General features: G+C 47.6%; 1 protein-coding gene across 1 annotated transcript; it reads left to right on the top strand.

Moving 5' to 3' along the window:
* Positions 1–4,117: 4,117 nt before the first annotated feature.
* LOC102968786 (small cell adhesion glycoprotein) lies at positions 4,118–21,099 on the top strand (the record flags this gene model as incomplete). The annotated part of the gene is made up of 4 exons (XM_042993690.1): positions 4,118–4,416; positions 5,325–5,383; positions 19,535–19,615; positions 20,338–21,099. Coding segments are annotated over 4 exons (618 nt in total), but the record flags the coding sequence as incomplete, so codon positions are not given.
* Between the last annotated feature and the right edge of the window lie 985 nt (positions 21,100–22,084).

The raw sequence follows: 22,084 nt of genomic DNA, 5'->3' as shown, positions 1-22,084 counted from the left end.
CCGTGTGTGGATCCTTATTTTAACACAAAGTTGTTCCAGCCCAGCGCACTGTTCTCCGCTTAGGTCGTATTGCATGTACCCCTTGTTCAGAAAGCGTCAGTCCCATCCTTGACCCCCAGCTCGGTCAGAATGCTGCAGGGGGGCCACAGGTTCCTTTCCTCAATCCAGACGCTTTACTGCATGCCCTCCCTCACTTTCAGTTAATAAGCAAATGCCCTTGGAAAGGGGTTGCATTTTAGAGCTGTGTCTAGTGTTTACAATGTGGTCCTTGGCGTAAATAAGCATCTGAAGGGCGCCTGGGTGGCTCGGTTGGTCGAGCGTCCGACTTCGGCTCAGGTCGTGCTCTCATAGTTCATGAATTTGAGCCCCACGTTGGGCTCAGTGGGGCCTGCTTAGGATTCTCTCTCTGTCCCCGTCTCTGCCTCTCCCCCACTGGCTTGCATGCTCTTTTTCTCTCTCAAAAATAAATAAATAAACTTAAAAAAAAAAAAAAAGCATCTCAGCAGGATGGAAGAAGAAATGGAACTCCCGACAAAATATGATAATATAATGGAAACGGCATTGAATTTAGAATCCGAAATCCAGGATTCACGTCCTATCGTTTACTTCTGTGAAAACATTAAAAACTCACTTCGACTTCCTGCCAGCCTAAAAACACAGACTCCTACATCTTTGCTTTTGTGTCTGGGGTTATGGACAACGGCACAATTCAGTCATTCAGCAAGCATTTACTGAGTACCTACTCTGCACCAAGTACTGTACTAGGTACTAGACAAATAATGATGAGGAAGAAGCTAAAACTTTATAGAGACAGAATATTGATCAGGGAGCAGAATGGGCAGGATTTAGCAATGGGTTAGAGGAGGACACATGACTGAAGTTTTTCAGGAATTACTCTGGGTTAGGCTTGAGAGACAAGGATTTGGGGGTGCCATTCTCTGAAATGGTGACCCCGGAGGAAGGCCGTTGCCGCCTGCAGGTTCTCTGGTTGCAAACAACAAACGGCCACAATTGAGCAATAAAGAACATGTTGGAGGGGGCGGCACCTGGGTGGCTCAGTCGGCTAAGCATCCGACTTCGGCTCAGGTCATGATCGCATGGTTTGTGAGTTCAAGCTCCACATCAAAAAAAAAAAAAACAAAACAAAAACAAAAACACAACACTGGAGGGATATCAGGCAGCTCACAGAACCGAAAGAACAGGAAAGGACAAGAGCCAGCCCATGGGTGTCTGTGGCAGGAATGTGTGGACTGTCCTTTAGGGAGGACTCAGCCTCCACCACCTTCCGCCACTGTGTCCTTTCCAGACTCAGAGTGCCTGGAGAAAGAATCTGGCCCAGTTGATGGAGAGGCAGGTTAGCGTCTACGATGACAGGGAGACCAGTGGGGGTGGTGGGACGACGGGGCGGTGGTAATGAAGATGGATGACAAAGAAGCACAAGGACACTTTTAGAGTGATGGAAACATCCATGGTATTGTGATCGTTTAATGAGTACCCACACGCGTCAGAACTGATCAAAGTGTACGCTTTCTGCCTACAACCACGGGCTACAAGGAGCTCGAGAACTTGCAGGACCTTCCAGCAAATACGTCTGTTGGGGAGCTGGAAATCAGTGTTTGTATTTAGGAGTTTTCTAAGAGCTAATCCTGCTGATCTTATTTGAAAGGCTTCAAAAGGTCGCTCCTGCCAAAACAGACAAGAGGTTGCATGCTGCCCTGTACAAGCCCTACTGCCTGTATGTTAACACCTCTCCTATAAGGCATCCCATCCCTGCGGCACTCAGAATCACAACCGGGAGCGAAACTCCAGGGCTACTGGCAGGGGTGACGCTGGGAATACAGGCCCTTAGCTGTCCAAGGCCTTCCATGACCTGCTTGGAATTGCCCCTCCCACATTCATCTGGCAAAATCCAATTCATGCCTTTTCTCCGCAAGGCTTTCCTGCCTAGGAAAGGGGTGTGCCAGAGAGGACTTCTAGGGACTTATAGTCTTAAGGGGGGGGAGGCGGGGGGAAGCACCCAAAGTAACTGGTACCACAGAGGCACTACTGACGTGCAGATATTTACTAGATTGTGAGATGGACACTTCATCTGCATATGGTCCCAGGAAGACAGGGGAAAGGGCCAGTATGCTGGGCATTAACGAAGAATTTTGCTTATTTAGGGAAGATAGTCCCGACGAGGAACCAAATCGTTTACCCTGATTTACAAAACGGTAAAGTTGTCCAGGGGAAAGGCTAGGATTGAGAAGACTGCCGTCCTGGCAGCAGCACAAGAAGGGGCTAGAAGCCAATACCTTGGGCAGAGATGAGTATCTCTTATTCCCTGCCCTGAGGCCCCTGAGGTCTGTTGACCAAAGAATGGCTGCTCCAGTTTCTGAAGTTTAGCATTTAATCCTTAGAGAACACTCACCACCAATGAGGCTCCATTCGTCATCTGTCTGTATGCATCTCCATATAAAATGAATTGCAAGAACATCACCCGACAGTCCCTGCCTTCCAGTAATGTGAAGGACAGCATTGACAGACTAGGTGAGATACCTAGAGAACACTGGAAACATGACACATCCAGGATATATAGGCTATACCGAAGAACAGAATACACCTGATGCTTACGGTATTGCTGTTTTATGCTCAATTAGGTGCTGAGCATATGCATATTGGATCTCCTTCTTCTGCATGTTTATGCTTTTAAAATGAATGGTAGGTATGTGCCAACACGGATAAAATCACGTACCTGCAAACCTTTTGAGGTTACAGACCGCTAGTGGGGGAGGGGCAGAGCGGGGGACACAGAATCCAAGGCAGGCTCCAGGCTCTGAGCTGTCAGCACAGAGCTGGACATGGTGCTTGAACTCACGAGCCATAAGATCCTGACCTGAGCCAAAGTCAGGTTCTTAACCGACTGAGCCATCCAGGCACCGGCTAACTTATATACATCTTGCCTCCATGTTACTTTCTTTGTCTTTCTTGGCTGGATTGGTAGTTTTCCCATACATGGGCTTTCTTTTGCCTCACTGATACCTACTGTGCCTTTAAAGATATATTTAAATAAAATGAATTTCATCAACTTACTCTTTTCCCTCTGTTTTTTACCAACCAAATAATATCTTTAGGAATGAAAGCAACTACCCTTGCTTATTTGTGTCTTTGCTTTTTTTCTCACACTATGCCTCTATTCTCTGAGACTTTCTCCGTCAGTCTTTGTTCCCCAAATGAACATGCACAAGATCGGTCCATCAGTGTATATAAATACTGATTTCCAAACCAGAGAACTCCTCACTGGAATAAGGAAGCAAGGAAGTCTGTATCACTGGAATGGAAGGCAGAATAAACCACTTGAGTTCTAAGTAGGAAGTCAATATAAAAATGGCTACCATTTATTGAGCACTTACTATGTGCCAGGTAATGTTCTAATGCTTTAGGTGTATTAACACTCGATCCTCCACCACCCCCAGTAACTCCAAGAAAGAGGTACTGCCCTAGATGGAGAAATGAAACCAAGGTCGCTTGTCCAAGATCACACAGCAGGGCGGATGGCAGAGCCTGTGTTTATACTATTACATCCTTAGTCATTGACTTCATTAATATGAGAACATTTCCTGCCACAGAGAAGTGAGTCAAGATGGCTTAAGTGTGGCACTGATTAACAGGTTGAGATTCTTACCAGGTGCTAGAAGTGTGGCCGTGAAATGGCTTCATTTCAGGGATGAGAGAACAGATTTTAGAGATGTTAAGTAACTCGCCCAAAAGTCATACAGCTAACAAGCCGCGGCGCTGGGACCGTTTGAATCCAAAGTCCGTGACGCTCTTACCCTCTATACTACACAGCCTCGGAAGAATGTCAGAGGAGGAAGATCCGGATGGGGCCCCGCTTCCCTCCCCCTCCGAGCCTCCCGGCTTCCCGGCCGCGGGAAGCTCCAAGCTTTCTGGACGCGGACCTGTTTACGTAAACGATACGCAAACGCAAGTAAACGTGATTTTCCGCGTTTGCTGGGAGTTCAAATTCCGTCGATCGGGGGAAAGCGGACAGATCTCAGTTATCCCAGTTCCGATCCCACGCCGTCTGGAGCCTCGGGACGAGGGAGGAAGCGGCTCCGGATGGAGAGGAAAGTGACAATCGGACGAGGAAAAGCAGCCTTTCCTCCCGGGGGAGCAGCGGCGGCCGGGCGGGCAGAGGGAACCTGCAGAGGGCGGTTTCTCTCCTCTTTTCCTGTCCCACCCAGTCGGCCGGCCCCCCCACCCCCACTCCCGGCCGGCCTCCGCAGCTAGCTCCGCGCCCCGGTCCGCGGCTTCCTCCCGCTCGGTGTCCCTCGGCGGCCCTCGGCGAATCTCCGCCGTTCCCGCCCCCCGGAGAGTTCAAAAGGACGCGCGGAGCGGCGCCGGGCCCTTTCCGCGGCAGCCCGTCCGACTGGGAAGGTGAGCACGCGGAGGAGGGCACCTGGGGAGGGCGGGAGGCCCGGCCGAACCCGGGGGCCGCGAGCACACGGCAGTCGCCTCGGCCGCGGGCGCGACGCCAGCCCAGAGCGGCCGGAGCCTCCCGTCGCGGCCGCTCGGAAACGCCCGCCCCGGACGGCCGGTCTCACGCGCCGCGGGCTGCCCCGGGAGCCTTGTGCCGGTAACGCTGGAGGGGCGGGGCCGAGGCCGAGTCGCCGGGTCCGCGCCGCGCCAGCCCCGACGTCCGCGCAGGGCCAAGCGGGGCTCGGCGTTAGTGGCCGGCGGGCGGGGTACGGCAGGGGGTGCGCGGACGGCGCAGCGTGACGGGGAAGGGACGACTGAGGGGAGCGGGCCAGGGCCCGACGGCGGCTGGTCGGGGACGGGCCCGAAGGCGACTGAGGCCCCTCACCTCCACGTTCTGGTGCCTGGCTCCCCGCCCCCAGGCCCCGACCCTGCCCCCACGCGGGGGGGCCGGTGCGTCCTGCCCTCCCGGCCCTCTCCTGACCCCTAGTGGACGGCTGGGCGCAGCCGCCAGGCTCGCGAAGCGCAGAGCACCCGTGCCTGTGGCCGGGCGAAACGGGGTGCGCTGCTAATTTGCATACCTTCGCCTAACTTTCTCAGGCCGGGAGAGATCCCTTAGGTAAATGTGGTTGGTGGCCGAGTGAAAGGATCTCGGGGTGGCACGTTCAAAGGCAGCGTCCGCCAAGTACCAGAGATCTCGGCTCTGCTCTTGGTAGCTCCAGCCCGAAGATGTGCTCAGGGAAACCCAAAGAGAAGGGTTTAGGACTAGCCCCATGAGGGAAGGGACCCACGAAAACCTGGCCCCAAAGGCTCTCCAGCGCCAGGTAGGGGCCCATCCACCTCATGCGTCTTTGTCCCTCTTCCCACAGATCTGCTGTCTCTCCACTTGCTGCGATGACTAGCCTGCTAACCACGCCTTCTCCAGGAGGTAGGTGAAGGCCTTTCCTAATACTAATGGTAGAGACATTCGTCTACCCCCAGCCCAGGCCTGGAATTCCCTGAGGCCTCAGCCCAGATCTCCGTGCTCACCTCCAAAGGGCCTGGAAGGCCCAGAGGGCAACCAGAGTGGTTACTTTGGTGCGGTTTGAATCTGAAATCGCGGGGACCTGGGCTGGTCCCCGACACTGCCACTTAAAACTTTGTGACCTTGAGTGAGTGATCTACCCTCAAAGCTCCAGTTTTCTCATCTGTAAAATGGGGGAAATAGTGCCTATCTTGCGAGGTTATTATGAGATACCACATATAAAACACCTAGCAACAGTGTCTCATATCTAGTAAGCATTCAGTAACGTTGGTAACAAACAAGTGCTTGTTAGAGACCCACATTTTCCTGGAAAGGAATTCTGTCTGTTTTTGTTTTGTTTTTTTAAATGTTTGTTTATTTTTGAGAGAGAGCGTGGGGGAGGAGCAGAGAGAGGGAGACAAGCAGGCTCTGCGCTGTCAGCCCAGAGTCCAGAGCCCAATGTGGGGCTTAAACTCACAGATCGTGAGATCATGACCTGAGCCGAAGTCGGACACTTAACCAGCTGAGCCACCCAGGTGCCCCTGCCTGCTTTTTAATTCCATTCCTCTGATGCTACGGTCCAGGATCAAAACCCATTGTTTCTTGCAGGCAGGGATCCACCTCTCCTCACTCTGAGAACAGATTCCCTGCCTTTTGTTCCCTAACCAAGCTGAGCCAGACAAACCATCAGATAGTCACTGATTGTGTTTTCGTTGTGTACTCATTTAGGGTGGGGGGGTGGGGAACAAAACCTTGGTTGGTCTATACACCTTTGTTTTCATATACACAGCCTCATTCGTCATTAGGACCGACATTATCTACTATACTGATGTGACATGTGACAACCCCAGGGAAGTCTAAGACAGTGTCCTCTGTAACTGGTGATGCGCACTATTCACAATGTTCGTTGTCCAGTGAGAGATGAGGAAAGGGAGAAGTGGCTAGGAGTCCAGATTGGTCAGCAAAGGCTTCGTGAGTGGGGAATGGAATGGAGTACTTACGCTTAAAGAATCGATGAGGTTTGTACACAGCAAGAAGGGCACAGTGGGTGTTCCGGATCAGGTTCGTGCCTTGTGTGAAACCACCAAGACTGCATTTGTCCTGGACGGTGTTCTGGAGGAGAGGGCAGAGGACCGTGAGAATAAACCTCCCCGAGGGAAAAGAAGTGATGCTTGGGCAGCTAACTGAGGAATTAAGACCTGGGTAAATTCTCTTCTTTCCTTTTTTCAATTTGTGGTAAAATACAGATACTATACATGTTACAATTTTAACCACGTTTTGGTAGCCCAGTGGTATTAAATACTGATTAACATTCACACTGTTGTGCAATCATCGTGACGGCCCATCTCCAGAACTTTGTCATCTTCCCACACTGAAACTGTGTATTGATTAGGCAATAACCCCCCACTGCCCCGCCCTCCAGCGCCTAATGACCAGCAATATACTTTCTATCTGTAGAAATTTGACGAGGTACCTCATGTAAGTGGAATCATACAATATTTGTCCTTTTCTGTCTGACTCTCTTAACATGTCTAGGGTTCATCCATGCTGCACCATGTGTCAGAATTTCTCTCCTTTTAAGGCTGAATAATAGCACACATACATCATTATACATATATATATGATACATCATTTTGTGTATCCATTCACCCATCAATAGATTGCTTTCACCTTTTGGCTACTGTGAATAAGGCTGCTGTGAATATGAATGACTTCTCGAGTACCTGCTTTCAGTTCTTTTGGGTACATTCCCAGTAGTGAAATTGCTGGATCATGTGGTGTTTCTGTTTAATTTTTTGAGGAGCGGCCATACTGTTTACCATCGACGCACAAAGGTTCCAATTTCTCTGCATCCTTAACAGCACTCTTCTTTTCTTTCCTTCTTTTTTTTTTTTTTTTTTTTTTTTTTTTTGCATATCTCCTTTGCAGATATGTCGATTCAAGTCCTTGGCCGTTTTTTAATTGGCTGGTTTTGTGGTTGTCGTTGAGTTTTATATTTGTATTCTTGACCCAACGAGCGACATGAATGAAGTGGTATTCTGGGATGTATCATACAGCCCCCCATTCATGGGGTTCAAGCAAACAAAAGTTCCTTGACAGGGACAGGGAAATCACAGACAGGGGGAGGGCTTGTACTTTGAAGGATGGGATAATTGAGAGTCTTGCTTGTGGCTTCCCCGCCTCCCCACCTATGCCGCCTCACATCCCTTTTCCCTAATCTATAAAGATGTCCTAAAGGAGATCCTTTGGGAGTGTTGAAAGTGAGGACACGTTATGGCTTTCAGAGGCCCTTGGTACTTTTGCCTTTGTGAGCCCATTCTTCCATTAAAAAATATATTTACATTTATATAAAATTGTAGTTTTTAAGCTTGCATAGTGGCTGTATCACAGCCAACGCTATGATATTGAAGGTGTGATTATTGCTAATTGAAAAATTGTTTTACAACCGTGTTGGTATAAAGAAGAACACAATATTGATATAATGAAACCATTATTTTATATTTATAATTAATAATTGATTGATATAACAATATGACAGTTTCCTTGACCTAACATTCCATTTTTTTCTTCTGATTTTAAAAGAAATTTAAATCGCTACAATTAAAATCCTCAGAAAACACTTTGATGGGCCCCTAAAGTACTGTAGACCCTAGGCATTGTGCCTGCTGTGCCCAGCACACAAGCCGCCCTATTGAAAGCAGGGTGGAGTGGAAACTGGCATTGTGGGCTGTGTCTCCCCCTGCCCTGCGCCAGGTTAAGCCCATCTCTTGTGCCACCTAATTACACAGCCACATCCTAGGTTGTCTTCACTCTGAATTAGACCCCCCACCTTTTTCATCTTGCTTATTCCTACTCACAGCCCTGTGAACAGGTTTTATTCTCATTTTGGAGAAGCAAAAACTGACGTTCGGGGCAATGAAGAAATGTACAGAGATTAAATTCTCCCAAGGTCATGTGCCTAATAAAGGCCGAGGCAGGATTTTGTGCCAGGTCTGGTTTACTCCAAAGCCTGTGGTTTTTCTGCCATCGTACATCGGTCTCAGAGTCTCACTCCACCCCGTTGGCCCAGGCACATGAAAGAGAAGGAAGGAGAAAGGGAGCAGACTTCCAGGGCGGGTTCCCATAGAAAGGAGAACTGGGGGAGCCGCCCTTTGTTGGGCAAGCTTAGAGCAAATAAGTAGGTTGGCAAACTGAAGTGGCAAAGGATCTGATCCCTCAGTGATAAGAGATTTAGCCTGGAAACAGGGGTCACAAGGAAACCGACAGGTATCTGGGTTAACAAGAACCAAAAAAGGGTAAATAGGCAAAATAGATCTTGAAGTTCATTTGCTGTTGGTTAGGATTTGGGTGGAGCCTCAAATCTTACTGTGGTCCTGTACCCTAAGCCTCCCGCCTGAACGAAAAATGGTGTTACAGTCCTTCCATGTCTGAGAAGGGAAGGAAGAGAGTAACATCATTATTCCTTTATTTGGACAGGGAGACAGGAGAGAAGCAGGGTAGGAACAGGAGATGATGGTAGGAAAGCTATAAGCCATTTACCCCCTTTTTTTGCCAGGCTTCCTGAACTTAAGTTTACTTGGTTGTTGTTCCCTTTTTCTTTTGTTTTAATTTTTTTTTTTAATGTTTATTCATTTTTGAGACAGAGAGACAGAGTGCAAGCAGGGGTGGGGCAGAGAGAGAGGAAGACACAGAATCCGAAGCAGGCTCCAGGCTCCGAGCTGTCAGCACAGAGCCCGATGCGGGGCTCGAACCCACAAACCTTGAGATCATGACCTGAGCCAAAGTCAGACGCTTAACCGCCTGAGCCACCCAGGTGCCCCTGTTGTTTATTTTTTCATTAAAAAGCTGTTACATGCAAGACGCCTGGGTGGCTCAGTCGGTTAAGCGTCCACCTCTTGGTTTCAGCTCAGGTCGTGATCTCACGGTTCGTGGGATGGAGCCCCGCATCCCGGCAACAGCACAGAGTCGGCTTGGGATTCTCTCTCTCCCTCTCCCTCTCTGCCCCTCCCCTGCTGGTGCTCGCTCTGTCTGTCTGTCTGTCTGTCTCTCTCTCCAAATAAATAAATAAACAATTTTAAAAATTATTTTTTTAAAAAAAGCTGTGACATGCCACTTAAGGAGTAGCCTTCTAGACCTTTTCGGTGTATACGCAGACATATGTGTGTGTGTGTGTGTGTGTGTGTACGTTTATAGTTTCATTTTAATTTACTTTTTTTCAAACACGTAATCATATTACACATTACTGCCCTAGCAATTTGCTTCTTTCATCTAACCGTATATCCTGTGTCAGTAATAGCAGATCTAACCATGTTCCTTTTAACAACTGTATAGTGTTTCCAGAATGAATGGCCTGTAATTTATTTAACCATCCCCTGCCGATAGACATTCAGATATGTGTCAACTCTTGCGAACAGTGCTATAGTGAACACCCTTTCCGTTCTCCAGTAAAACTCCGGGAACCAAACCCAGTGGACATGTAAACAAAATGGCTAGCTGGGAGTAGAGCAGAGATGTTTCCAGAACCTGGAGAGCTGGTACTGTGCGGTGGAAAGAACCTTGAAATAAGGAGATAGATTTGAAGCCCAACTCAGCCAACTGCCGAGTAACTCTGGGCTGCTTGATGCAGTTTGCTGAGCTCGTACATAATGATAACACCAACCCTGTTTACATCACCACCGTGGGGTGGAGAGAAAATAATGTATGTTATAATGTATAAAGTGCAAATATAGACTACAGTTTTGTTTTTTTAATTTTATGTAGGCTCCATGCCCCACATGGGGCTTAAACTCACAACCCTGAGGTTAAGGGGCACCTGGTTGGCTCAGTCGGTTAAGCTTCTGACTCTTGGACTTGGGCTCAGGTCATGATCGCGAGGTTTGTGAGTTTGAGCCCCACATCGTCTTTGGGCTCTGCAGTGATAGGCCGGAGCCTGCTTGGAATTCTCTCTCCCTCTCTCTCTGCTCCTCCCCCGCTTGCTCCCTATGTCTCTCAAAACCCTGAGATTAAGAGTCACAGGCTCTACCAGTTGAGCCAGCCAGGCACCCCCATAGGTTACAGTTGTGACACTTGAAGCCTGAAGACCCTAGCTCATTAGCACCTAGGATACCCCGTGACCTTTAGTGGAGTGGAGTTCAAAATTCGATTTAAAAAAAAAAAAAAAAGTAAACATTTTATTTTGGAGGAATTTAGATTTGTAGAAAAGGTGCAAAAATAATGCAGAGAGTTCCCATGTACTCTTCAGCCGGTTTTCCTAATGTCAGTATCTTACACGACCATGACACGTTGCGAAAACCAACACATTAACATCGGTATAATCCTGATAACTAAACTAGAGACTTCACTGAGATTTCACCAGTTCAGAACTTTGATTTCGAAGAAAATTCTAAAGGAACACTTTCACTTTATAAAAATTCCAAAATTGGGGCGCCTGGGTGGCTCAGTTAAGTGTCCCAACTTCGGCTCAGGTCATGATCTCAAGGTTTGTGAGTTCCAGCCCCGCGTCAGGCTCTGTGCTGACAGCTCAGAGCCTGGAGCCTGCTTCGGATTCTGTGTCTCCCTCTCTCTCTGCCCCTCCCCTGCTTGTGCTCTGTCTCTTTCAAAAATAAATAAACATTAAAAAAAAATTTTTTTTTTAATTCCAAAATTAAGGCTGAGAAAGTTCCTGAGGGTCAGCTAGTTCACCCACCCATTCTGTGCTAAAATTCTCTCTCCAGTACCCCATGAAGCATGTGACCCGTTTTGCTCTTCCTGCCCGGGGGGGGGGGGGGGGGGGGTGAGACCTCTCTCTCCCATTAGTTTCCGCCAGTGGTCCTCTTGCACAGGCCATCCCTCGGCATATTTGAAGATAATATTCAAATTCTGGGCTCTCCCTAGGTGTTCTGTCTGGACTTTGTCTTACAAGCTTTCCTTATCTGATACAGTTTCCAAGCCTTTCATTATTTTGGCTGTTCACCATTATTTTGGCTGTCACACCCTGATGCAGCTCTGCAGTCTAACAGTGGCACAAAGTAGGTCCACATTGTTACCTCCATTATTAGAGACCATATTTATATTAACGGGGGCCTAAGATGACAGCAAGTTAAAAAAAAATTTTATTTATTTATTTTTTTTATTTTTGAGAGAGAGAGGAAAAAAATACACGAACAGGGAAGGGGAAGAGAGACAGAGGGGGACAGAGGATCCAAAGTAGGCTCTTGCTGACAGCAGAGAGAGAGCCCAGTGCGGGGCTCGAACTCATGAACTGTGAGATCATGACCTGGGCTGAAGCCGGATGCTTAACCAACTGAGCCACCCAGGCGCCCCTAACTTTTTTTAAGATTGTAAAAGAACAGGTGACCCTTGAACAACATGGGGATTAGGGACACCAACCTCCACACAGTCAAAAATCCATGTATAGGGGCGCCTGGGTGGCTCAGTCAGTTAAGCGTCTGACTTCGGCTTAGGTCATGATCTCACAGTTCATGAGTTCGAGCCCCGCGTCGGGCTCTGTGCTGACAGCTCAGAGCCTGGAGCCTGTTTCGGATTCTGTGTCTCCCTCTCTCTCTGCCCCTCCCCAATTCATGCTCTGTCTCTCTCTGTCTCAAAAATAAATAAACGTTAAAAAAAAAAAAATCCATGTATAACTTTTGACTCCCCCCCCAAACTTAATTACTAATAGCCTACTGTTGACCAAAAGCCTTACCAATAACACTCGATTGTATATACATATAACGCACACACACACACAGAACATATATTCTGTATGTTATGCATACTATACACTGTATTCTTACAGTAAAGTAAGCTAGAGAAAAGAAAATGTTATTAGGAAAATCATGAGGAAGAGAAAATACATTTACAGTACTATATTGTATTCTGCGGGGGGGGGGGATCCTCCTGAGAAGTAGATCCACGCAGTTGAAAAGCATGTAGAAGAAATTACAAATCATCGAAAATTCCACCACCTAGCTATCACTCTTGTTGCCATTTTGGGTTATATCCTTCTAGTACCAGTTGCTTTCCACTGATCTCACTGTAAGTCTTTATATATGCTACTGCTAAGCCATGGCGCCCCCCTTCTTTCTTCATGAATAGTTGGTTTGCTGAACCTAAGACCGAGGACTCTTGTCGAATTCTCATCTTGTTCAATTTGGCCCATTTCTGCAGTCAGTTGAAATCTCTCTGTTCATCAGTTTACTGGTTGCCCCTCTTGCTTGGAGACTTGCACAAATTTGTGGAACGTTCCCTGGGCCTGCAGGAGTCTGCCTTTACCCAAAGGGCACTGAGCCCTTCCACACTAAGCTCGTGTAGAAGGCACCAGTAAAGCAGATCACCAAAAAAAGATCCTAAAGATCTTGCAAAGGATTTACCGTGCAGTGTCTTACAAGGCAAGCAAAAAAGGCAGAGTTACTATCAGAAGGGAAAAATGATATTGAACTTTCTTATACCTATCTTACGACATATTTTGAATTACATGAACTTTCTTATACCTATCTTACGACTTATTTTGAATTACAGAGGGACCATAAATTTAGAACCGGCGTGGTTTGACATAATAGTATCAATTCAGAAAGAACCGAGGTCAGATCCTAGCGGAAGACCCTGTGGTTACACGTGCATCACTTCGTTTCTTGATGGTCAATCACTTCTCCACTTAGACCTTAGAGCCAGCCTGTACTACTCCGCAGGATGTTAGAAACAGTCTTACCCATGCTCTGTGATAAGAGGCTATTTACTCCTACCGCACCTTTCAACTCTCCTTAAACTCCAGTCCCCATCCTCACTCTCAGTTGATGACCTTGCGTTCTATTTTCTTGAGCAAATTAAACTTCTCAGAAGGAACTGCCAGAGGCTCCCACCGCCCCCGCGCACCTGCCGCCTGCCCCCGTGCGTGTCAGTGACACCAGATCTCTGCTCCTCCTGCAGCCAGCCAGTCTCTCTGTGCACTGGGTCCCGTCCCTGTCAAGGACGTGGTTGGAGCCACTCTCCTCCCTCACGTATCACCAGCTGTTCCCTCTCTGAGTTATTCCTATCCATAAATAAACATGCTGTCATTTCTCCCATCCTTAAAAAAATAAACAAAAACCCTAAACTCCCATCCCCCTCCCACTACAGCCCCATTGCTCTGCTCATATTTACAGGAAAAAGTTTATCTATATTCTGCTCCCAGTTCCTCCTCTTCCATTTTTTTTTTTTTTTCTTTCCTTGAATCCACTGTAAACCAGGGCCTTTGACACCGGATTTCACTACAGCTTGTGTTGTCCGGGTCATGACAACATGTGAGCCCTGCGTGGTCAAACCCAGTAATGCTAGTACCTGATCTGTTTGGCTGTTACTCCTCAGTCTCCTTTGCTCTTTCCTTTGTGGGCTCAGCCCTTGGGCCTGCATATTGGTACTTGTTCCCTTGGTGATCTCACACACTCTCATGGGCTTTAATATGCTGACTTTTTAAACCTCCAGTCCAGACCTCTTCCCAAAATTCCAGTCTTAACATCTGCACTTGGATGTCTAATAAGCAGTCGTGTCCAGAATTGAATTCTGATCTTCCCTTCCACATCTGTTCCTCCTGCAGGCTTCCCATCTCGGGTGACACCATGCCCTCCAGTTACTCAGTCCCAAAACCTTGCCGTCACCCTTGCCAGAATCCCACCACTTTCTCACTGGGCTGCCACTAGACCCAGTCAGTGCTTCCAAGCCAGTAGAAAAAGTCACCCCTTTTGGGTGGATGCAGCTGTGGCCTTGGGGAGGGTACAACAACCTGCTTCTACCCCTGTCCTATCTTCCCACAGCCCCTTGTCCACACGGCAAAGGGATCCTTTAAAATCAGTTTCTGTTTGGGGGCACCTGCAGGGTTGGGATTCAGTTGGTTAAGGGTCCGGCTCTTGATCTCAGCTCAGGCCTTGATCTCAGGGTTGTGGGTTCAAGCCCCACATTGGGGCTCTAAAAAAAAAAAAAAAATCAGCTTCTGTTTCAGTTACCCATTGCTGCATCACAAACCTCAACAACCAGTGGCTTACAATAAGAACAATTTTATTATTTCTTACAATTCTGTGGGACTGCTGGCACACTTCTGCTGGTTTCGTCTGTGCCCATTCCCACAGCTTCAGTTGGCTGGAAGGTCCAAAACAGGCTCCCTCACACATCTAGCAGCTGCTTCTAGCTGTCAGCCGAGCGTGGGGTGCCTCAGTTTCCCCACGTGGAGCCTCTCATCCTCCTGTGGGCTACATCGGGCTTCTTCACAACATGGTGGTCTCATCGTTTCAAAAGTGTGGTCTTTGGGGACACCTGGCTGGCTCGGTTGGTTAAGTGACAGACTTTGGCTCAGGTCATGTAATTGTGTTCATGAGCTCAGTTCATGTCATGAATTCGAGCCTCCGGGAGTCAGGCTCTCTGTTGTCAGTGCAGAACCCGCTTCAGATCCACTGTCTCCCTCTCTCTCTCTACCCCTCCCCTTGAACACTTTCTCTCAAAAAGGAATAAACATTAAAAAAGAAGAAGAAGTATGGTCTTTGGAATTTCAGCCCCACCCCACCCCCCTGCCGTCCCCAGACCCACCAAATCAGAATCTGCATTTTAACAAGATCCTCAGGAGATTCTTATGTACCACAGAGGCTGAAAAGCACTGCTTTGAGATATAAATCCAGTCCCTGCTCAAAAACCTCTAAAGGTTCTCATTTCAGTCACTGAAAAAGCCAAAATATACAGCCCCTTTAATTCCATCTCCTCTTGCTGGCATCCCCCCCCTCCACGATGACCTCCATGCCATGCCTTAACGCATGCCAAGCGTTCTACAGCCCCAGTGCTTTCCACTATTGTGGATACCCCCACCTCACACTTGCTGTTCCCTCTGCCCAGATCTCTGCCCAGCTGCCTTCCTCGCCTTCCATAGGTCTTTTCTCCAGTCACTTTATCAGGAAGACTCTCCGTCTACCCCTATCCACAGGCCAAGCCCCAACCCCCTTCCTGCTCTTTTTTTCTACATAGCACCAATCATCATCTAATACAGTATATCTTTAACTTACTTAGTTTATTGTCCATCTTCCCCTTCTGAGAATGTAAACTGTATAAAGAAAAGGGTTTTTTTAACTATCGTAAAATTATACATAACATTTACAATATTATGTCTATTAAGTATATTCACATTGTTGTGCAACCATCACCACCATCCATCTCCAGAAATTTCTCGTCTTCCCAGACTGACACTCTCATACCCATTAAACAACAACTCCGCATCCCTCCTCTGCCCAGCTCCTGACAACCACCATTCTACTTCCCGTCCCTATGAACTTGACTGTTCTAGGTACCTCCTATAAGTGGAATCCATTTTGTAACACGTGTCAGAATTTCCTGTGTCCCATTATTCAGCCCTAAAACGAAGGAAATTCCGACACATGCAACAAAATGGATGAGCCTTTGTTCCTGAGAGGTGTGCTTCCTCCTTTTAGAAGTAGATTCCCAAGAGCCTTCACTTCCAAAAGAGACCATTTTCATCAGAAGTAAAAATCTGATGTTGGGTCTGCCTTCTTCATTAATCCATTGTCTTCATAGAGAGGTAAATTTCTTTGTACCTCCTTCATTCGTACTTCCTGCCTCACCAGATGGCTTTGCGTAAATGGAAACCGACCAAGAACGGCATCCAAGGAAGGCACTTCTGTTGAATCTTCTGTCTGTGAAGGTCTATTGCTGAAATGTACCCTTTAGTTGTAGCCAGCTTGCCTCTGATCACATCCAACATTAAAGTCAGGGAGGTTGCATATGAAGTAATGTGGCTCCCACATCACGCTGACTTCACTCCCTGCTTACCAGTTGCCCTTAAGGATGCACTCTTTGTGACACCACAGTGTGTCGTTGATTGTGGCCAGCTGGTTCTTCTTCCGCCTTTATCTGTATCTTTTAAACCCTTGAACTTTCTGGAAAGTTTCTTGTGCTGCCTCATGGTTACCTTTTATGATCTCCTCCTCTCCTTCACTATTCGAAAAAAGAGGAAAGGAGGGTAGTAGGAAGTGTTAGTGTAAATACCTTGCTCGGGCTTTGGAGCGGGTAGTCCTGGATTCAGAGCTTGGCTCCATGCACTGTTCCTTCATGTGTGACGTGACTCATGTCACTTAACTCCCCCAGGGCCTCCAGGTCCACATTAGCAAATAAAAACACCTACTTGGAAGTGATTGATGTTGTAAGGATTAATAAGCATGTATATAAAGCACCCAGCACAAAGCAGGGACTTAGGAAATAGCAGCTGTCATAATCGGGATCGTTTGCAGAATTTCCCAAATAGGAATCATCTTCCGCCCCAGACTCTCTTTCCAGGGAGTCATATGTATCTGTCCTCTGAACCCTCACTGAGATTGAGCTCCATGGTCCGGTCCCTGGTTGACCTCATCACTGTCACCTTTCCCAGCATCTATGACTCTGCCTCAGGTACCCAGTAGGTGCAAAGTAAATTGCTGTTGGTGGATTGAACGGAATCCTCTTAATTTTTATACTTAAGATTCTGTACATAAACTGTACTTCTCAGGGCTTTTTGTATGTCTTATGTTTTCTCATGTTTAGGAAAGGCAAAACTGGGATGCTTGGGTGGCTCAGTCAGTTAAGGGTCCAACTCGATCTCAGCTCAGGCCTTGATCTCAGGGTCATGGGTTCAAGCCCCACATTGGGCTCCACGCTGGGCGTGAAGCCTACTTAAAAGAAAGAGAGAAAGAGAGTGAGAGAGAAGAAGGAAGGAAGGAAGGAAGGAAGGAAGGAAGGAAGGAAGAAAGAAAGAAAGAAAGAAAGAAAGAAAGAAAGAAAGAAAGAAAGAAAGAAAGAAAGAAAGAAAGACAAAAGAAAGTCAAAACTAAGAGCATCTGTACAGGATTCTAGAAGGTGGAGTGCAAAGGAGTGCAGCCAGCCCTGGGACGTTTGGGGGAGGAAAGTGTACGTGTTAAGAGGCAGCAGTCAGAGTCTGACCAGGAGGGTAAGTTCAGGGTGTCTATCAGAAATGACATCCCATCGCTTTTGCTGTATTCTGTTTGTTAGAAGTCGCTGGGTCCAGCCCACGCACAGGGAGAGGGGCTTACACAAAGGTATAAATACCAGGTGGCAAGGATCGTCTGGAGCCATCTCACCAGCTGCCCACCATGCTCCCATTTTGGAAATCAAGAAACTGAAGCTCAGAGAGATTTAGTAACTTCCTTAAGGGGTCACCTAGTAATTTGTCGGTGCAGGGTTCCAACCGAGAGCAGCTTTTAATCACTGAGCACATAAACAAAGTCACCTTAAATAATATATTGAGTAGTAAGCACTCTGTGATGCTTCCGAGCTCTTTCAGGCTTCACCATCACCCTGCAAAGTTGGTTAATGTCACCCCCCATCAGCAACACTAGAGCACTTGAGTGAATGGGAGGGATGTAACCATTTGCCCAAGGCCATGGAGTGGCTGAGCTATCCATTCCTAAAGAAAGAGTGGAGAATAGTGGAGAAGGGTTTGGCCTGGCGTGGGGAGGGCAGGTGCTGTAGGCGGCTCACCTCTGCTTTGTTGCAAGACCAGGTTCATCAGGCCTCTTCTTGGCTTGTGTAAAAAAAAGACCCTTCACCACCATTGGCCCCTTTCAACACGGCTCCCAGGCCCACCACTGGTGACTTCATTTCACTTGCCCTAAATGGAAACCTGCAGGTGTCAGGCATTAGACAGGAGTCACGCTCTTGCCCTGTGGTCCAGCCGCACCGGCTCTTGTCTCAGAGCTTTGACCCGGGCTCTTTTCTCTGCCTAGAATGTGCCCCACCTCTTGTCCCTCTTCCCCTGTAAACACCTACCCCTGCTTTGGCTCCCACCTCAAATCTTACTTCCTGTGGAGGCTGCACCTGCTGGAGGACTAGATCAAGCCCAAGTCACATGATTTCCCGAGTGCCCGGCGATTTCCTTTGTTTCATGTATCGTGGTCATTAACTGTGAACCGTGGCATGGTGGAGGGTAGGCTCCGGGAAGGGACACCATTTTGCTCACCATTGCATCTCCGGTGTGCCTGGCACAGTACCTGGCAAAGGGTAGGCAGTTAATGAGTGCTGCTATTATTTATTGAATGAATATTGAATAATGCCCCCTGTTTTCCCCAGGATACCTCTGTCCTGCAGTTAACTGAACCTGGTGCCTCTTCAAATCCCTACATGAAAATGCTAACTGGGGCAAGAACTAAACGGGCTCCGTCTCCCTGACTGCCCGCATAAACACTTAAAAGGGACTTCTGGAGACCTGTAGTTCTGAGTGTTCCCACCCTAGGTAATGACCTTAGTGGCGGGACTTTCAGGCTCTAAAGGACGGATAGAACAATAGCAGGAGGAGGTAGGAGATGTATTTTAGGGTAGGAGAGGCCTTGTTTTGGAACCTTTTAAATTACAGGGCCTACTCTGGAAGTGTAGGAAAGGGTTTTAATAAGAGAGGAGCATTCGTTTCATTATTTTAAAATAACGTTTACAAAGAGTTTGTAAGACCATGTATTAACACTCATTTATTTTTGAGAGAGACAGACAGAGCACAAGTGTGGGAGGGGCAGAGAGTGAGAGAGACACAGAATCCGAAGCAGGCTCCAGGCTCCGAGCTGTCAGCACAGAGCCCAATGCGGGGCTCGAACTCATGAACTGTGAGATCATGACCTGAGCCCTTAACTAAGCCACCCACGTGCCCCACAATAGCTTACCTTTATTGAGTTACTTACTACCTGTCACAACAAGCCTATAAAGTAGATACTTTTATCTCCATTTTGCAGGTGAGGAAGCTGACACATGCAGGGGGGCGGGGCGGGGGGGGGTAGGTAATTTTCTGAAGGTAACAGCCAGTAAAGGACAGAGCTCAGATTCTAACCTCATCATTTAGGCTCTAGAGCCCATACTCTTAACCACTATATTAGGCAGAGAGAAACCCATCAACTTGTTCATGGTCTTTGGATGGTAGTTTATTTTCTCTTCTCTTCTCCAGGTTTTTCTATACGGATTTACTACAGGAGTTGAATGATAACTTCTTTATTAGGGAAGAGGTGGGGTGGTAAAATTTGAAGGACGGATGTATGTTTTAGGACAGAAGAATTCACCCCATTTCCCTTTTCACTTTTCTAAATTTTCCAGAAGAGCCGATGACCACCCCAATCCTGCAGGCCACTGAAGCCCTGTCCCCCAAAGCCGAGGCCAGCACAGCACTCATAGCAGGTAACAAACGCCCTGAGCCAAATCCGAGAGACCTCTTGAATTCCACGGCTATCTCACTCCACAGATGGGGAACCCAGTGGCCGAACTAGGATTTTCCCTATGCAGGAAAGCACCACAGATTGGAGACCAAATCCAGTAATGGGCTCGTTTGGGCACATAGGTTATCTTACACACGCACACACGCAAGGCTGTAAAAGACTCCTAGAGGCTCTGTGCCAGAGACACTGCCGGTAAACGTGGGAAGTGGCCACAAACAGATGTAAGCGAGTACGGGCGCTACACTCCACTATGCGGGGAGAGATGAGGATGTGTGTGGTTTGTCAAGTGGGTGAGGAAGAGGATGGGAGGGATCAGAGAAATCCCTGCAGGAGGCTGTGGGTTTTAAAATGCCTTCCTCTTGGGATAAGGTATTTCCTGTTTCCCTCCTTCCTGTTTCTATCCTAATCATCAGGAACCGGTTGAGAGGGAGTTGTTTTGTCAGAAATCAAAAGCCTTGTGTCCTTAGCTTAAGTACCAAGGTACTCCGGGGGTCATGCACCATGGAAGTTGGACTTGGGGAATATGGATTTGCAAGTGGCCACCGGTTAATTAGAACCCTGGTTCTTAGAAATAGTGAGGGTGCTTATACATAGCGAGGGAATCGTCAAATTCAGGGGGCCCCATGAATTGCTGAGACATCCTCAGTCCTGAAACATGTCTGCATTTTCCCTCTCCTTTCCAAGTTGTTATCACCGTGGTCTTCCTCACCCTGCTCTCGGTCGTGATCTTGATCTTCTTTTACCTGTACAAGAACAAAGGCAGCTACGTCACCTACGAACCTGCAGAAGGAGAGCCCAGCGCCATCCTCCAAATGGAGAGTGACTCAGCCAAGGGCAGGGAGAAGGAGGAATATTTCATCTAATGACTCCCGGGCCCCAAGGAGCTTATCCAGGCTCCGGTGTTAACACACTATTTAATTTATTAGGCGCAAGTTTTATCTGAAACCAGTGAGCAGCACTGATCGATATAGGCAAACCTGAGCTCTTTCTAGGACACAGGCCCAAATGAATGCCAGCGTCACTGACACCAGGGACACAAAGGAAACTGCTCATGATGTCGTTAGCCAGGCCTTTCTAATATAGCGGGTTTCTGTGGCTGCCCAAGAAGGTGGAGCTGTACCCGACAACATGAGTATGTGCCCAATCATCTTCAGTGTTTTCAAGGTCGAAGGGAAGGACAGTTAAGAGTCGCTGGCTGCTCCCCTATCCCTTACCTGGTCAACTAGTTGACAGCCTGAGCAGACATAGTGTCCATACTAGTTCTTGCCAGGTGCTGGATACCACAGTAAAAGGCCAGACCAGGAGGGACAGACTATGGAGACCTCACCTCCTGATGAATGTGCTCCATCTCCTGAGCCTTCTTCCTTTCCATATTCCCCAACCACCTTACACTGATGCTACTATTTTTTTCACAATTAAAAATGTTTATTGATAATAGAAATCCGATTCTCGTGTGCAAGAAATAACTACCTTTATATTTTGACTTATCCAGACTTAATTTTTTTTAATGTTTATTTATTTTTGAGAGAGAGAGAGAGAGAGTGGGGATGGGCAGAGAGAAAGGGAGACAGGGGATCCGAAGTGGGCTCCATGCTGACAGCAGAGAGCCCCATGCAGGGCTTACTTAATTAAACCCATGAACTGTGAGATTGTGACCTGAGCCGAAGTCTGACGCTTAACCCAGCCACCCAGGTACCCCCAGGCTTTTTTTTTTTTTTTTTTTGCTTATTTAACTCTTTTACATATGTTCTCTCCCAAGCAGTAAGAACCCCAGGGAAGTTTCAGAAGTTCCAGAACCATCTCACGAGATTGAAACAAAAATGGTGGTGGGAAGCTTGTCCCAGAGGAGTGTCATTAGAAACATCCCTGGGGTGATGAGTTGGTTTACCTTCCATCCTGGAAAGGGCCAGAATTTCCCAGACCCATTCTATGTATACAGAGAGGGCACCAGGAACTACCTCCCTACCATTTTACCCACCAATGTCCTTTGAATCAAGCCCAGAGAAGCTTCTTGGATCTTAGTCCCCAAAATTAGAGGTGTTTAAAAGATACAGTGTTTCAGTAGGAATCCTGGCTCCCCAGGTACTGTTTAGTTGGAATTAAGCTAAATCTCCTTTGAAGTCTATAAATTGTATTGCTTCCATCATCCAAACTCTGTTCCTCCCACGGTTAAGACCCAGGAGTTGAGGAATCCGTCTTGATAATCTGCTTTCAGTATTTCTCCACACAGAACTTTGGTGAAATTGAAAGGTTACCCCGAACTTAACAAAAACTGTTATACTAAAACATTTTTCTCAGGGGCGCCTGGGTGGCTCAGGCATTAAGCATCTGCCTTTGGCTCAGGTCATGATCTCATAGTTCATGAGTTCGAGTTCTACATCAGGTGAGCTCAAGCCCGTTTTGAAAGCGAGCAAGAAGGGGAGGAACAGAG

This window comes from Panthera tigris, chromosome B4 (assembly GCF_018350195.1).
Source record: "Panthera tigris isolate Pti1 chromosome B4, P.tigris_Pti1_mat1.1, whole genome shotgun sequence".
Classification (NCBI taxonomy): Eukaryota; Metazoa; Chordata; class Mammalia; order Carnivora; family Felidae; genus Panthera; species Panthera tigris.
This window is presented reverse-complemented; position numbering and strand designations above follow the sequence as displayed.